Raw genomic sequence first — 18,895 nt, forward strand, 5'->3', positions numbered from 1 at the left:
AGAAATTACAAACTGGGACACCGGGACACAAATGATGACCGGGACAGAGGGAATATAAATGACGACCGGGACACAGGGACACATCATTAGAATAATGAGGTATAGATCTGAATACGGATTGTTTTTCCCATGGACAGTTATATGTTGCATGTTCAAGAGTCAGTAAAGCTGACAATCTATTTATATGCACAGACAATGGGACAGCGAAGAATGTTGTATATTCGCATGTTTTAAGTAGTTAAATATATATATATATATACTAGCTGTTGGGGTGGCGCTTCGCGCCACCCCAACATCTAGTTGGTGGGGCGCTTCGCGCCCCCCCAAGCCCCCCCGCGCGCGTAAGTCGTTACGCGCCATTTTAGTTGTGTCCCTGTGTCCCACCTGTGAATATAGATAGATTTATATATGTGTTTCAAACTACGTAAAAATTGCGAATATACAACATTTTTGGCTTTCCCACTACTGGAAGCTTTCCGTTTCCAATTGCCAGCAATTGATCTGAAAATGTTTGACCAGAATCATCGTTTTGCAATCGGACACGCATATTTGTAGTTAATTTTAATATTTTTACGTGTGCCCATAAATTAGAATTTTTCAGGCAAGCATTCATTTCGTCTGCAGGAGTTAAACTACGTAAAAATTGCGAATATACAACATTCTTGGCTTTCCCATTGTCTGTGCATATACAAAGCCGTATGCACTAATAATGACGTCATATGCAAACGCTCTTTTTACAAACAAACAAACATGCATACACACAACTCGTTTTTATATAGATAGATAGATAGATGGATACAATACAAATTAACTGCGTAAAACTTGCGAATATACAACATTCTTCGCTGTCCAATTGTCGCTGCATATAAATAGATTGTCAGGTTTACCGACCCTCGAACATGCAACGTACAATTGTCCATGGGAAAAACAATCAGTATTAAGATCTATACCACATTTTTCTAATGATTGACCTTGAGCTTTGTTAATGGTGATTGCAAATGCTAATCGAATTGGGAATTGCAATCTTTTAAATTGAAAAGGCAGATCCGTTGGAATCATGGGAATGCGAGGAATAAGAACAGCCTTACCCTCAAAATGCCCTGTCAAGATTGTCGCCTTTATTAGGCTTTCCATTGTTTTTTTTTACGGCAAGTCGCGTGCCATTGCAAAGCTTTGGTGGGTCGCCTATTTTTAGTTGTAGCACGTGTGGTGGAAACCCTGAAAGATATATGGAATTTAAAAATACAGATGGATAATTAACCGCTTCATTTGGTTCCAAAACTGTGTCGACTGACTTGCAAAGGACTGCCTGGTCTCGAATCTTGGTCAAAACAATATTGTTGATTTCGTGGACGTCTATATTTTTGGGTGCGAGAATCGCTCTTTCACTTAGCCATTTATTATTTTTATAATTTTTTAGAATATTCGGAAATACTTTTTCAATCAATTCATTTTTGGACGTCACTAAACTACAGAAATCAGCAGGTAGTTGTATACGTCCTGAAATTGAGTCTATCGTATCATAAATGTCTTTTTGTTCCGACGTTAACTTGTAAATGTTATTTTGTACATACGACAATAGATCACTCGTACTGTAACTTTGTTCACGATCCAATTCTACACATGTCGAAACAGCAGCGATACGGTTAGGTGAAGGCATTCCCAAATCCTGAAGAGGTTTGTTTGCCATACGTACACACAAATCTTCTATAATAACTAAAGTGTCGTTATAAATTTCTGATGTAAAATCAAAAGTCATTTCTGACGTCTCTAACTGTTTTCGATGGAGTATATCTTCGGACATTTTTGACTTATATTTTTCCCATAACTCTGTAGGAGCTGATGGAGAGCAAGTGTACGAATTTGACTTGGGGTTGACGTTTCGCACGCGTCATTGATGCAGTTATCCCAGTGTTGGTCATTCTCCAATAAATTCAGAGCTTGGCATGCACTACGGTAAGTGTCATGTATAGTACCGTTTACAGTTCTCAAATACTCAAAGGATGTCGGACCGGGTACATTCACCAAAAGCAGGCGTAGAAAGAAGCATTCATGTTGATTGGGGTGAACGGTGTAGAGTCTTCCCATCGTGGTATCTTTGAAGATGGTAGGTTGGCCGTAAACCCACTGGTTATCTACTTCGATGGTGGTACCGTTGCCATTGTAGGTTTTTCAGTCATTTTACAATTAGAAATTTCTCTTTCAACGGTCTTCTTACAATTAAAAATTTGTCTTTGAACGATATTCTTAAATACCTGTGTCCTGGTCGTCATTTATATTCCCTGTGTCCCGGTCGTCATTTGTGTCCCGGTATCCCAGTCTGTAATTTCTCTTTTTTCTTTTTTCAGTTTTCTTTTTCTTCTTTATTTTTCAGCTTCACTATGAAATACATATCGCCGAACCTTTGTTTTTTTAACTAAAATCTGGTAGTCATTGATGACCTTTTCCAAGTCAAAATCCCAAACCCAATCATCATCGCTATCATTTTCAGTTTTAATATGTTTTGACTCTTGCTGTCCAGGTGGATCTTCATCTAACTGCGCGGTTTTGCGTTCTTTAGCCTCAAGCCTGTTTCCTTGCTGTTCTTTTGATTCCTCGGCACGCTTTCTTTTCTGACTTTCTCTATCAGCAGCAAGTTTTTTGGCATAGACTCTTTGAGCATCTTCATCAGTCATTGTAAACTTAAACATTAATAGAAATCTACGCGAACATATGTCTTATATAACTTGAACGACCTCACCTTCAAAGCAAAAATGATGGCAACTAATTTCATGACGTCAGCCGAAACATGACGTCACCTGATCCACACACAGACAACTTATTTTTATATATATATATATATATATATATATATATATATATATATATATATATATATATATATATATATATATATATTCACAGGTGGGACACAGGGACACAATTACAATGGCGCGTAACTAATATAGCGCGCGGGGGGGCTTGGAGGGGGCGCGAAGCGCCCCACCAACTAGGTGTTTGGGTGGCGCGCCCAACATTTAGTATATAGATAAATATAAGTTATCTGAACTGGTATATGAATCACGGTTGTTGTTATTAATATAATTTGAGGAAGAAAAGTCTTTCAGTGCACAGTGGCAGGTTGTCCTGTTAAGTTCAAGATTATTTTGCAAATCCCAAAATAATCTCAAGTTACTTTTTTCTTCTTTCTTTATTGAAAAGCGCATCTTTTTTTTTCTTGTTTGTGTGTATATGTGTGTGACAAAGCAAACGCATCTGACCTATGTATACATTTGTTAAAAGTATATGTCTTGTGTACTGTGTTTATTCAATAAGTTCAAGTGCAAGTCTACGTTCGGCAAACCAACCAACCATTATTTCAAAAGTAGATGTCTTGCGTACTGTGTTTATTCAAGAAGTTCAAGTGCAAGTCTACATTCAGCAAACCAACCAACCATTATTTCACGATAAATAAAATAAAAAGTCCTTTTCAGGAAAATTTCAAGACCAATAAAAAAAATACCGGGACGGATCCAAAGAACCTGAAGATCTTGGATTAAAATCCAAGTTTTAGTAAATTGATGATGAGCAAATTAGATTAAACTCAATGCAAGCTTGTTTAGAATCCTCCTAATTCTGCTGAGTAGCACTGCATTGTCCCTGGCTCTAGTAGTTTGAACTTACCACAATCATGTTAAAACACTAAGGACTCGCTTCCATTTAGTTTCCTATTGCCTTTGCCGTAAACTATTCCAACTTCGAAAAAATAATTGTCAAGACAAAGGATTTGCAAGGTATTTGATAATGAAGCAATAAAAGTAAGAAAGACATAGAGATGATTCTGAAATGGCTGTTTCAACCCTAAATAATCTGCTATGTGGCTGCCCATTCCTCTCTGATGATGATAGAATTAAAGTATTATCTGAGGCATGCCATGCTGTATTTCAGAAATTGATTGATTGATTCATAATATACTTATTATTTTATTGTATCCCAAGAGAAAAATAATGGAGAAAAAAATCAGCTATAAGAAACCATTAGCCTCATGAATAAATTAGGATACACACACAAAAATCGTAAAAAAACAAAAAACAAAACATTTTACTAGCCTTGTTTAAAAAACCTAATTGTGCGCCATTTTCGGGGAGCCTATTGACAGAAGTGGGGTTAGGCACATACTAAGCACGGTTGTCACACACACACAATCCAACAGTATGGTCAAAACAAGGATTATGGCAACCCTTTTATATTATATGACTCCAATCCTAATTTAAGTGACATTACTGGGTTGATAATTATCAACAGAATAACCACGAAGACTTTAGGACAAACATTTCCAGCTGATGTGTCAACACCGTCTACGTATCTTCCGACAAGAATCTTTGCTTTCTTCTATAGAATAAAAACTTATTCCAAATTTGGAAACAATTACTATACCATAACATGCATCATGACACATTCCGGGTGAATTAAAATATGATACTGAAGCAATATAAAAAACCCTTTTTCTTGGTATTTCGAAATTTTTCCCGTGGCAATAATCAATTAGTATGCGATGCCCATTCGGAAGCAGATGGATATTTCTAACTTTAAAAGTTAATAAAAGACAATCAATTTTCTTCTATTTTTAGATTTTATTGACTTTTAAGTAGTTTAAATGTGTGCTTTTGATTATATTTATTTCACAATGGATAAACTGTAAACATTAATAAGCACGGATCGGGTGCCACAATTATTTTTACTGGTACTTCAAGAGCCTTTGATAATTAAATTTTTTCTTTTTTTAGTCCAATAATTTACCATAAGTCAAAATAAAAAATTTCAACAGCCACACAACTAAAACTAAGGTCATGATCGTATACGGCCAAAATCAAGACAACAAAATGTAAGACACAAACTGAATAAATATAATGAAGTAAACTTTAAATGATTCTCTTTCTACAGAACTTGAAATCGACCCCTTATTTAAGACACGGAAATACGACCTTGACAAAAGTTTAAAGTTGAAGTTTAATTTGAACATTAATTATTTGAACATTTAATTGGTCATGTTACCTAAAACAAATTTAACTGGCAACACTGACTATGAGCTGAGAATCGAAAGCTCCGTAAAGCTCTTAGCTGTTTGGTTAGATAATGACCTTAGGTTTCATTCTCAAGTTGATTAGAATTAACTCAAACAAGTCAAGTTCATTAGTTTATTACGTTACCACAGGTGATAAATCCGACAAGTGACTAGTTTAACAACTATTCGTTGTTTGCGTTCAACCTTCACCTGATTACGCTTGTCTCGTCTGGCATTTTTATAAATAAAATCAGATGTCTTAACTGAGAACATTTCAAAAAGGGATCTAAAATTTTCTTTAGTTCATCTAAAAGTTCATCTTTGCTGCTCGTGAGTAGGAGCAATACCATCTTCATCCAACTTACTGAACAATAAGCAAAACATAAGTTGGTTCGATCCCCATTGTCCAACATCCACTTTCATATTCGTCCTTCCAACCAAATCAATTTTCAAAAAAAAATAACTATCTTAGACTACTAACTTAAGTACTTTCACTCCCTAAAAGAAAAGATATCGTAATATATTTGTAAAATATTGGTGTGCATTTTTTTGTTTACCCTGAAGTACAACTTGCTACTTTGAGGCCCATCTGCAATGAGATTTTTATCAGTATTGAAGCTCAGCTTCTTCTAAAACTCTGTACTAAATGATAGTTGTGACTAAATTTTTATCATAATCAATGAATAACTTAATCTCTGAAGCCAACTAATACTGTATTATTCCCTGTATTTATCTAGTAGCTCTCCCCAATATTTTACTTCTTTTTTCATTTCACCTTTCCATTTATTATTATCATTTTTTTTTTATCTATTTTCATCAGGTTCAGACACTTATCAATCAAAATTTCTTTGAAAAATTCTTTTTGATTCAGCCTTGACTAACTTCACATCAATTGAACTTCATTTTTGGATTGACCCAGTTTAGGACGCCAGCTGAACCTCTATTATGGATGAATTTAACTGATTCCCGAAATTAGCGCTAGCTAAATCTTTGTAGTAGTGAAATCTCAAGGTGATTGGGCATATAGATTTTCGTCATTGCTATTTTTTTATTTTAACTCCTTGGTCTAAACATTTATTAATTTGATCATGTTAGCTTAGAGCTGTTATAGGAAACAAAATCTCAATGTAATTGGGCTTTTAGATTTTTGATCTGGCTATTTTTTGTAGCTCTTTAGTTTATATAATTTCTTTTTTAAATATTAAGTTAATCGAATTAGCTTAAAGCTATTATTGAAAATAAAACCCATTCTATTCTAAATAGCAACGTAACGAAGTTCAAGGCTTATACAGCTAAATTTAAAAAAAAAAGAAATTACCTGAATATACTTTGCTATTCCAACAAGGGACTTCTTAAGGGCATCAAAACTAGAAGAGTACAACATCTTCTTCTTTACTTTGGCGTTGTCTGGACACCAGCTCATCAGAAATAGTTTCTCCTTCTTACCCTGAAACAATATAAAGCTATATTGATGCTATTAATACTAATATACTTTTGACCATTTACGCTCTTAAAACAAACCACTCTGTCTTCATGGGAGGGGTCTTATAAACAAATTACCCCCTGAAGGGATGATTTTTATACGAATACGTGTTTCCAGATTTCTAGTGATCACTTAGAATTTTGCTACTTTGCTACTTTTTTATGGGCTCATTGAATCCATGAAAAGGTCATGGAAACTGCAGAGAAGTATTCCCAGGGTCGCCAATTAGGGGATGGGGGTAGGCAGGACCAATATTTTGATATATAACTTTTTAGTCTTTCCAATAAAAAGATAAAAAATGCCCCCCCCCCCCCCCACCTGAACTTGAACTTTTTTGAATTTAATTTAATAAATAAAAACATTCTTGTTCTCCTTCATGTTCATGATTAGGTCTCCTTTAAGCAACCCCTCCCTCCCCTAAATATTCCCTAGATGCGGCCATACTTAGTAAATGTTAAGAAAATTTGTGTTGAGCACTTTTGGAAGAATCAATTCAAACTATCAGGACAAAGGGGATTGATTATAGCCGGGATTTTATGATCTGAATTCCCATTGAGCGAGAGAAAAAAAATGGAAAGAGATTAGGTGTTTAAGGCCTCTGTCCACATATAGGAGACCCAATACTCACTTAAAGATGACAGTTTATGGTAAAATCAAACATTTTCTTTTATGTACTATTGATTAAAATACACCTCAGCCACAAAAACCCTCAGCTACGTGTGAATTTTGGCCAAAACAAAGGCCACTTTTCTCTGGGGACAAAGATGGATATGATGTAACAGTGGTTGACAAGTATTCGTTTATAGCCACTATACAAGCTATTTAGATCACACACACACAAAAAAACACATTTTTCACGGTTTCAACAACAATATATGCAAGGATGAGTTCACCCGTGTTGTACTTGCTGTTTAAATAGATAACACCAGGCATAAAAATGATTAGAGAAAACAACAGAAAACAGATTGGAGTTGTTTCTGGCTAATGCGATGTTTTCTGGCCAGAACATTTGTGTTAAGCGTCACAGAATCAGTATATTTTTTTCCATTTTCTGTTCATTAAATATTAAGAAAATAGAGTTAACATCAAGAGAAAAACTTTTGCTCCTAAAAAGTTTCATTGTGGTTAATAAAAACATGATATTCTGAATGTGAATATGCAAGCAAATGGTTTTACAACATCAACATTAAAGATATAAAAGCTCTCCATTTAAAACAGTTCGTGGCAACAAAGCGTGAGATAGAGATTATTCCGTACGTGACCGGAGCTGCCCCCTCATCAAGCCCTCGCTTGTTATTATTAAATTTCGTAGCGCTTTAAAAATGCTTATTATTTCAATTCAACTGTCCTTACATTCAGGAGTTGTTCTTAAAGTTTTAATAAAAAGTCTAATTTAAGCGTAAAGAGCGAGGAGGTGAGCAGGGAACAGTCCCCATCATGTAAAAAAACAAAAAAAACAATTTGTTTGTTTTAAATTTTAATGTTGCTCCTTACTTTCCGTTGATTTTTTTTTTTAATTTAATCTCTACCCAGAGAAAAGACTGACAACATGGGCCAATATTGAAAAATATAAGTAATTAAGTATATATATCACCCTCTCAGAGGAATTGGGGTATGTGCTCCTCCCCCATGGATTGACCCATATGACTCCCCGAAAGATTGTCACCTAATGGAATGACTCACTCCTTGTTGATAAGGCGGTCTAGTTGACCAGTATTTTCTTTTCAGATTTAACACAACAAAAAATTAACGTATTATTAAGATAGAAACGTCAAGCTGTTATCGAAACAAAAAACTCAAACGCATTCTTGTTGCATGAATAGATTATCATTGTTTATTTAGTCCAATTTATCAGTTAAACTCATGTCACAAAATTATCTTTCTTTTTTTGCTGTGTTTTTTTTAATTAACATAAAATCAAATGAAAAAACAAAAACAAAAAAAACTTAAAATAGGACCACAAAAGAAAAACAACGTTCCTGTAGCACCTACAAGGAGGAGGGGGGTCGTGGCCTGAAAGTTTTACGACTAGATCTGGTATGTTATCTTTAAAGCTTCTTAAAATTGAGATTTCGTTAAGTTTATTTTGGTGGTTGTCCTGCACCACGAAATCTTATCCTGCACCACAATTCAGAAACTTTGGTGTCTAATTTTTTCTTCGACAAACTGATTAACTAAAGCAACTAAACGATTTTGATATTTTTAAAGTATATTTATAGAAAATTAATTAAATAAAGCCCCCATCAAATATGTACACTATTTGATGAAATTCTGTGATACTGTGCATAATTACATATTCAGCGCCTCTTTGCTGTTATTCCCTGACAAAAATCACATTTTAAAACACTTCCTATAATTTCTAATATTGAGAGAATAGCATCTGAGTGGATGCGTCAAGAAGTATCACGTGGGGGGGGGGGGCAAAACCTAGGAACAATAACGCGCTTTAGATAACAATTATCCGAAAACACAAGAGCTATTTTCATCGTCCTAGCACGTCCAGAAGCACCAAACTCGCCAAATCACTGAACCCCTCCCCCAAACTCCCCCAAAGAGAGCGAATCCAGTACGGTTACGTCAATCACGTATCAAGGACATTTGCTTATTCTATCCACCAAGCTTCATCCCGATTCCTCCACTCCAAGTGTTTTCCAAGATTTCCCCTCCAACTCCCCCAAATATCAAAAGATCTGGTCGGGATTTGAAATAATAGCTCTGAGACATGAATTCCTTCTAAATATCAAATTTCATTAAGATCGCATCACCTATCCGTAAGATAAAAATACCCCAATTTTCACATTTTCCAAGAATTCCGGTTTCCCCTTCCAACTCCCCCCAATGTCACAGGATTTGGTCGGAATTTAAAATTAGAGCTTTAAAGCACAAAATCCTTCTAAATATCAAATTTCATTAAGATCGGGTCACCTTTTCGTAAGTTACAAATACCTCAATTTTCAAAATTACCCCCCCCCCCCCAACTCCACCAAAGAGAGTAGATCCGGCCCGGTTATGTCAGTCGCGTATCTTAGACAAGTTTTTATTCTTCCCATCCAGTTTCATCCTGATCTCTCCGCTTTAAGTATTTTCTAAGATTTCTGGTCCCCCAACTGCCCCCCCCAATGACGCTGGATCCGGTTGAGATTTAAAATAAGAGATCTGAGTTACGAGGCCCTTCTAAATATGAAGTTTCATGAAGATCCGATCACTCCTTCGTAAGTTAAAAATACGTCATTTTTTCTAGTTTTTCAGAATTAACCCCCCCCCCCCCCAACAGAGCGGATCCGTCCCAATTATGTAAATCACGTATCTAAGACTTCTGCTTATTTTTCCCACCAAGTTTCATCCCGATCCCTCCAATCTAAGCGTTTTCCATGATTTTAGGTTCCCCCACCCAAACTCCCCCAATACCACCAGATCCGGTCGGGATTTAAAATAAGAGCTTTGAGACACGACGTCCTTCTAGATATCAAATTTCATTGAGATCCGATTACCCGTAAGTTAAAAGTACCTCATTTTTTCTAATTTTTCACAATTAACCCCCCCCCCAACTACCCCAAAGAGAGCGGATCCGTTCCGGTTATGTCAATCATGTATCTAGGACTTGTACTTATTTTTCCCACCAAGTTTCATGCCGATCCCTCCACTCTAAGTGTTTTCCAAGATTTTAGATTTCCCCCCCCCCCCCAATGTCTCCAGATCCGATCGAGATTTAAAATATGAGCTCTGAGACACGATATCCTTCTAAATATCAAATTTCATTGAGATCTGATCATCCGTTCGCAAATTAAAGATACGTCATTTTTTCTAATTTTTCAGAATTACCCCCCCCCCCTAATTAACCCAAAGAGAGCAGATCCGTTCCAGTTATGTCAATCATGCATCTAGGACTTGTGCTTATTTTTCCCACCAAATTTCATCCCGATCCCTTCACTCTAAGTGTTTTCCAAGATTTTAGGTTTTCCCCTCCCAACCCCCAACCCCCCAATGTCACCAGATCCTTTCGGGATTTAAAATAAGAGCTGTGAGACACAATATCCTTCTAAATATCAAATTTCATTGAGATCCGATCACCCGTTCGTAGGTTAAAAATACCTCATTTTTTTCTAATTTACAGAATTAACCCCCCCCATCTACCCCAAAGAGAGCGGATCCGTTCCCTTATGTCAATCACGTATCTAGGACTTGTGTTTATTTTCCCCACCAAGTTTCATCCCGATCCCTCCATTCTAAGTGTTTTCCAAGATTTTAGGTTCCCCCTCCCAAATCCCCCCCAATATCATCAGATCCGGTTGGGATTTAAAATAACGGCTCTGAGACACGATATCCTTCCAAACATCAAATTTCATTAAAATCTGATCAACCGTTCGTAAGTTAAAAATACTTCATTTTTTTTTCAAATTAACGCCCCCCCCCCCCCCAGATGGTCAAATCGGGAAAAAGACTATGTCTAATTTAATCTGGTCTGGTCGCTGATACGCCTGCCAAATTTCATCATCCTAGCTTACCTGGAAGTGCCTAAAGTAGCAAAACCAGGACCGACATAATTTGCGATTGCTATATGTCACTTGGTTAATACCAAGTGCCATAATAAAACTACATATTGATTACACAGGATGAGATATGTGGCAAATAGAAAAAATTCCACAGAAGTTTTAATAAACTTAAGGAGTCGAACATTTGAAAAAAAATCGTAATCTTTTAAAGAACGTCAGAAGAGATCTCAGCTAAACAGGATCTAAGGAGGGTTAGCTCATTCCGAACAAACACGAGGTTTCAGCATTGTAAGTTAACTTTTGTGTTGTGAAATCTTATTCAAGCTAATTGCACCTCCTTTTCATCTTTAAAATCCTTCTAAACTTTTTTTTTTTACAAAACCTTTGATTTTTATCTATTTACCTGAAGTATTTGTGGTAGGAGTGACTATGGAAGTTACTGTTCTGGAGCTACAGTTATGGAGGTAGGAATAACTAAGGGATCAAGGACATTAAATTAGCTTTGGAAATCATGTGTTTTATTTAGATTCGGCTCAAATTAATACTATAATCTCAGTGTGTTAAATAAGAGAAAAAGACAAAACAGAACCAACCTCTGTTGTCCCTTGACATTGATGGGTATACTCAAAGTCAAATACACCATACCTGCAGTCACTCTCACCATTGCTCAGAACCATTATGTTCTTAAGGAACTCATCATAGCTAGCGTCTCTTTCGCCTATAAGAAAAGTAAAAATACTCTATAAGAAAAGCAGTAAAAATATGCAGGGATTGAACCTTCAACATTATGCACACAAAATGCGTATCAAATAATTCCGACAGCCCAAGCATTACCATACTTCTACTTTACCATACTTCAACTGAATCACTTCTGCAGGCTAATTTTGGTACATGTGCATTATACGCCACTCATTCAAGTTTGCGCTGTGTAAAACTCGAGAACCAACCGGTTTCTTTGTTAAGTGACGTTCATTTTAGCGTGAGACAAGACACAAACAAGTGAAAGAATAGGTATGAAATATATAATTTCGGTTATATATTTGCACATGAGGGGGGAGGGGTATAGTATTTAGACAGTTTGAAGTCAGAAATAAATTCTTACTGCATAACATGCAGAATAATTGTACCTAACGCAGTCTGCACGCAGACCGGCTATACTTTACCTCTCCCGCCTTATGTGCAAATATATACCCAAATTTGTTTCTAAAGTAACAAAGAAACCGGTTTGTTCTCGAGTTTTACACAGCGTCAACTTGAGTGAGTGGCGTATAGTGCACAAGAACAGAAATTTTCATGGAGAGAGAGCCAGATTTCCTAGTATTATTTAAAAGCGATCCGAAATTTAATTTCAAAGAATAAACAAGTTTTTTCAACTGAAAGTAAGAAGCAAGATCAAAAATTAAAACGAACAGAAATTATCATCATATGAAAGGAGTTGTCCCCTTCACAAGACCATGTTCTTTACGCTAAAGTTTTGACTTTTTGTCATAATTCTTTAAGAACTATTCCTGAAACACAATGGTCGTTTAATTAGAATAATAAGTTTTGTTTTAAAATACTAAAAAAAAACACTTCAGCGTAAAGAGCGAGGCCTTGAGGAGGAGGCAACTCCTTTCACATACATATCAATTTCTATTATTTTCAAGTTTTGATTTTTCCTCCTTACTTTCAGTTGAAAAACTTGTTTTTTTTTTAAATTTAGTTACTTACAGATAGTACTTGTTAATGGGAAACATATGGAACAAGTTTTAAAAAGAAGTAAAGAGCCACCACATTAAACTAAAAATGAGCAAAAAAGTCAAATAATCTTGAAAGTAAAAACTATGGAGTCTAATAGAAAAAAAATGATATAAAATATTATTTCCTATGAAAAAGACTATGTCAATAAAAAAAACGGACATTAATTTAAAAAACTTTATCCACAAAACAAGTTTGTCAAAGAATAATAAAGAGCTTGATTAAGCCAAATATGAATAGAAATAAATTCAAATAATTTTCAAAGCGTAGAACTACCACAGACCACCATCAATGCATGAACTAAAGCCAAAACGAAAAGAAATTACAATAAATAACCAAGTCAAACTCAAAACGAGCAAAAATTAACATGAGTAGGGCTGACAACACCCATACCTTCTCAAGACCTGAACATAATTTGCACTTTACTAAAAACACAATAAATTTTAAATGTTTTCACTTTTTGACTTTAATAAATAGAGAAGTATTAACACTTTAAGAAGTAAATATCATATTATGCATATCAAAGTGACGATACATGGTTATTTTTTTTTATTTTCTTTTTAGTAAAGTGAAAACTATGTTTTGATCTTGAGAAGACATGGGGATTGTCAGCCCTACTCCTTTTAGTTTTGCTCGTTTTTAATTTACACAATAATATTTTTTTATATTTAAAAGGTCAGCTGTATATCACACAAAACTGTAGCACAGGTTAGCTTTTTATCAGGCGTGCCAAGGAGAACATAATGACCTATATCCCTCCCCCAGAAAAATAATACTTGAAGACATAAGTAATTTATAACAATACAATCTGAAAATTGCACATAAGTATTGCTTTTTTTTTGCACCAGCCTGACCTCCAAAAATGTACAGTGTGGTTTCCTATGCAAAATCATATGAATTTTATTTAAAAACCTTAGACAGATTTGTCAGTTTGGCAATTGATGTGGTAATACCAAACACCAGCTATAGAGTGGACCACTAAAATGATTATCTGATGAAGACATCCTTTGAATGTCTATTTTTTTCCACATTTTTCTCTTTTTTTGTAAAAACTATTAGCAAAAATGAAATCAAATATACCTTTAAAGTTAAATGACACATCAAATATTTTTGACAATCATCCCCACTTCTATATTCTGGAAAGTACAAGAAGAAAATTTTGAGGGTAATACTTATAAATTGAATCAAAGAGATGTCCAACTCAACTGATGAAAATAAGCTTACAGGAAAGACCAAAAACCTGAGAATTCCTACCCTTGTACTCCAAATGGATTTCAAATGGTAAATCAGCAGTTTTTCATGGTTTCGATTCTTTTTCATTGCTGTACTTCAGGGTTTCCTGACATTTATCTTGAAGTATTTTGTTCAGAATTCTAGAGGGTAGCAAAAAGTGTAAAGACAATTTACAAGACTGGAAACTGAAGCTAGTGTCCACAAAGTCACAAATACCATATTGGCATTTTTTTCAACCTTCACTTTTGTTTTCAGGAACTGAAATCAGACACTTATTATTACACTAATTTTGCTAATCAAACTAACCAAATCAATTTAGTCCTATTACTCTGAAAAAAGGCTGAGAAACACCAAAGGCTAGATGGCGTTGGTGATGCTCTTTTGTCAACAACAAATAAACGGTAGTTTTCACTCTTGGAAGTCATCCGTGCTGGCCATATAGCTCACAACAGAGAATCCATCATCAGCATGCAAATGTACAACACATGTACTAAATTTATCTATAGTAGGAATAGCTTTTTTAATTCTTTAAACCAATCATTCAAAAATTATGGTATCTATGTAACTCAATACCCATTCAATACAACCCTCATTTGACTCAACCACTACAAGAGGATACGTTGAATGGAGGAGGGGGTATATTTGCCATGGTTGACAATATCCAAAGGAAATAAGCAAATTAAACAAAAGTAGTACAATAATTTTCGTTATTTTATGTACATCCTTAACATCATGGTTACTTTTCTGACAATAGCCCCTCCCCTTTCATGGTGTCAGATACAGCCCTAGAATATATAAATACTAAAAGAAAACATTAAAACCGTGAAATTCTTACTTTACAATCATGGCAAACTTTTATCAATCATTGTCATGTTTCTTTCTATTGTTATCCACATTTTTAAATTACTTCAAACAATATTTTTTATCCAACAATTGTCCTTAAATCTCAAGGTAAAGCTTTTCAATAAGTCAAGAATGCAAGAAAACTGGTTAACAAAGATGACATGATGTACCACAAGATGCAAAGCAATAGAGAAACATATTATTAGGGACCATCAGGGGGGGGGGGATTCAATGTCAGAAAATCCACCATGATATGTAGAAAAAGCATAAAATGAGCAATCTAATGGCAATAATCTTATTTTATTAGCATATTTCTTTAGATATGGTCAACCACATGGAATTTAATGCATGGGGTTGAATTGAATGAAGTTGATTTACACACACACACCAACAATCATAGAATAGAATTACCTGTTTTCTCTACATCAATCCACTTTTCTTCTCTAATATAGAAGATGATGTACCTATATTCTTTCTTTGATTTTATCTTTTCAAATGCAATTTTGCATGCATCAGCTACTTGAACTCCAGAAGCCTAAAAAAAAAAAAATATACATATCATGTGTTTATTCAGTCTTTGTTGAAAAACTAGCTTTTTGTTACAAATATATAATCTACTGAAATACAGTACTTACCAAGGCACCTTAGCTTTCAACTATTTCTTCTTGTAAGCTGCCCTACTGTGTAATCACCTTTTATGACTTATCCTCCCTACAAAACCAGCATTGTTTAAACAAGTCTACAACTCTAACTTATACCAGAAAGACAATATACTTATATAACTGGATTAATTAGTTTCACACATACCTATTCACTGAGCCATAATTGATTTTTATTGACAAGTTCTTAGAAAAATGATAAAAATTTACTTACAAAAATGTTTTTAACCTCAACAACACACTTTACAATCTAAAAAAAAAAAAAAAAAAAAAAACTGCAATTTGGGAGATAAATTAAGGCGAATCTCAGTTATCAAATAGCAGCAAGATTTTGTCTATGATTTTTTTTTTAAACTAAATGTTTTTTTTTATCACTAATTTAAAGGGAGTTAGGACTACTTCAAGGGAACAAGAGTTGATAGTAGGGGCATTTTTGTTTACCTATAACCATGAACTGTAAACCTGAAGCCATACTCTTTTCCTTTTTTGCATTTTCATTCACTATACATTATCAGATTGATGGATCTACAGTGAAAAATTTGCAGCATATTGGAAACAAAGTGAAAGTGCTAAAATGAATCAGTCTATGAGATCCAGCACAAGAAAGGTCAACAGCCCTTCTTTCCTTGTTCTAAAAGCATTTGCTCACACAGTAAATGATATATAGAGGCCAATGTCCATTCACCCAAGGACTTTTTAAGTAAAGTTAAATCTGCAAAATTGCTTGAGCCTTAAGTCTTTTATCATGGAATACCAATAGCAAATGTGGTTGACAAAGGCCTAGTCCTCTCTGAACTTTTAAGTACAAATGAAATAATTTTCCTGCAAGAACATTTTTATCTGATGAAAGGAAAAATCTACTCAGCATTTCACAGAAGTCTTTTCTCTTATTTCACCCGGCGAAAATGAACAAGTGCTGTGGCTGACCTTCAGGCAGATTAGTTATCATTTCACAATTTCCCATCAATCTCCTTGAGTCGAATGACCATTTCATTGCTGCTGAATTTTCGGACCTAATCTGTATAAACGTTTAGCTGCCAACTCATTACTGCTCTTTGCAATAAGCGAATAAGTTCATAAACGCTTGCAAAAGGGTAGTTTGTGAAGAGTCTCAAAGTGCCCAAATGCTCAAGTTTTGATTGTAGGATACTTTAATTGTGACTTACCAACGAGTTCGTTGCCAAGAACCCAACTCCTTCCGATTTCCCTCCCCCTTCCTACTCAGTTGCTTCCACAACAGAAACTTTCACGTTTATTTGTGTCCTGTCAGCAACTTCTAACCTTGATCATTTTATTGCATCTTTCTCCTGTGAAACTGTCAAGGTAATTAGTGATGGCTTTTATTTGGATCATCTTCCAATAAAGTTGAAAATAAATGCTTTGTTTAATGCTTCTAAGCAGCCAGATAAAAATTGGTTTTATATTAAAGACTAGACAAAAGTTAACCACAAGAGGCTTTGTGTTGTATATGAAAGAATATTAAATAAAATAAAGACGCCCTTTCATTTGTTGTGGACGCGCTCAGGCCTTAGTGAAAAAGAAATAGCCATTGGACTTACCACCTATCTAGCAGAAATTAACCATGCATTAAAGTATACTGAAGCTTCAATTGTCCCATGCAAGTGTGTTAGGAAAGGCTGTCAAGTTCAGGGTTGGTCAAAAACCCTTCCCTTATGTCCATATGCGAGTCTTCTAAAATTTGGCTGAATATTTGGAAGAATTGTGGCAGGCTGAGGTCTGGGACTGCTAATGGCTTGCAACTATGTTCTAAAAGTTTACCTTTGGCTAAAGTGTTAAGAAAACATAAGGCTGATATTATTTAGAAAAATGTGTATAAAATTGCAGAGAACCCTTCTAAGCTCTGGAAAAAATTTGAATGCCCCTATGAACACATTTGTGAAAATAATATTCCTGAGTTTGAGCATGAGTTTTCTTTTCCTGATCCTGCTCTTAAATCAAAAATTAAAAAAGAATTAAGTGCTTGTCTGAAAAAACACAAACACTCAGCATTAGTAATCAAGCCAAGTGATGTATCAGTTTATTGTAAAAAACTAAAGAAAAGAAATTCCATGGGAGGTGATGGAATTACTGCCAGACATTTTGATTAGGCAAGTGCATTTCTTTTTAATCATTTATCTCTACCTTTTCAAATGTCTATTAAAAATGGAGTTGTTCCTTATCAATTTAGTTGGTCAAATAACCCCTATCCCCCAAAAAAGGCAAAAAGGATTTTACAGCATATAATTTGTTTGAACATATAACAGTTTCTTGTACTATTTTTATTTGAGGCAATTATTTGAGTCAGTTATTTAGGATGAAATTGTTTGCAAATGTTATGTCCCACCCCACCAGTTTGGTTACCAAAAAGGTATTAGCCAGGGGCATACTCTTTTTACTTTAATGAATGTTCTTGCCAAGGCAGAATGAAGCAGATCCCATGTTATCCTTTGTGCTTTAGATGTTGCTCAGGCTTTCGACTCTTGCATTTTTCCCCAAGTTTTACTTAAAGCATATAAACGAAGGATAAATTTTTGTGTAGTAAAATCCTTTCTGCATATGTACCATCACCTAAAGGCAAAGTTAAAAGGGGGATCTTCCCTTTTTGATATTTTGAAAGGAGTCCAAAATTCTGTTAATTTTAGTTGTATTTACCATGGATTTAATTTGTCACTAATGACTTCTGCAGATGACTTTTAGTGGATGTAAAACCTTAAATGAGGCCTACCATTCAAACAAAGCACTCTTGACTGAAGATGTGACTTTGTTTCATTGTTATGAAACGAAGTCACACCTTCAGTCAAGAGAGTTATGTTTAAATGACAGGCCTCACTTAATTTTTGAGCATATTGCTGTAACACTGGTTGTTGATGGTTCATTGATCTTCAAGATAGTCAGAATAAGTAGGCTTCTGTGCTCTTATCTCCATTCATTGAAAAACAAGCACCCAAACACAGAGTTTATGATTTTTACACAAAAATTTTAAAGTACTGCTTTTTTAGATCAATTGCACTAGGAAACATAGCATTAAAAAAATTGCTGCGTGAATTCTCTCTTTAAAAAAAATTGCTAATGTTTCTCTCTTTTTGTAATCTTAAATTGTGATTTTACAGGGTGTTACCTAAGTTACATCACCATTTTGAAATGAAATTTCTTTTTTTTTCATCAAATTAATCGAGATTTTTTTTAAATTAACTTCTTTTTTTAAGGTTAGTCTATTAATTAAATCAAAAAATAAATTTGAATCTTTATACAGTATTCTAAATAAATTAACATAGTTCACTCATTTACAAAAAAAATTACAGTGACTAATGCATTCAATTCAATTTATTTACAACCCATCTTTTACAAACAAGAGGACAAAACACCCTTAAGACTGAGTAATAAAAATAAATAAATAAAAAGG

The 18,895-nt window shown here is 34.7% G+C and overlaps 1 protein-coding gene across 1 annotated transcript in view; it reads right to left on the reverse strand.

Moving 5' to 3' along the window:
* LOC136026593 (cofilin/actin-depolymerizing factor homolog) overlaps window positions 1–18,895 on the reverse strand; it is a 29,596-nt gene that overhangs the window by 2,128 nt on the left and 8,573 nt on the right. The window contains exons 2-4 of the mRNA XM_065703309.1: window positions 15,245–15,368; window positions 11,614–11,738; window positions 6,363–6,491 (exon numbers count right to left, since the gene is read on the reverse strand). Of these exons, the coding sequence (XP_065559381.1) occupies window positions 6,363–6,491; window positions 11,614–11,738; window positions 15,245–15,368 (378 nt within the window). The remainder of the gene's footprint in view (window positions 1–6,362; window positions 6,492–11,613; window positions 11,739–15,244; window positions 15,369–18,895) is intronic.

The sequence above is a fragment of the Artemia franciscana genome, chromosome 1 (genome assembly GCF_032884065.1).
Source record: "Artemia franciscana chromosome 1, ASM3288406v1, whole genome shotgun sequence".
In the NCBI taxonomy this organism is placed as follows: domain Eukaryota; kingdom Metazoa; phylum Arthropoda; class Branchiopoda; order Anostraca; family Artemiidae; genus Artemia; species Artemia franciscana.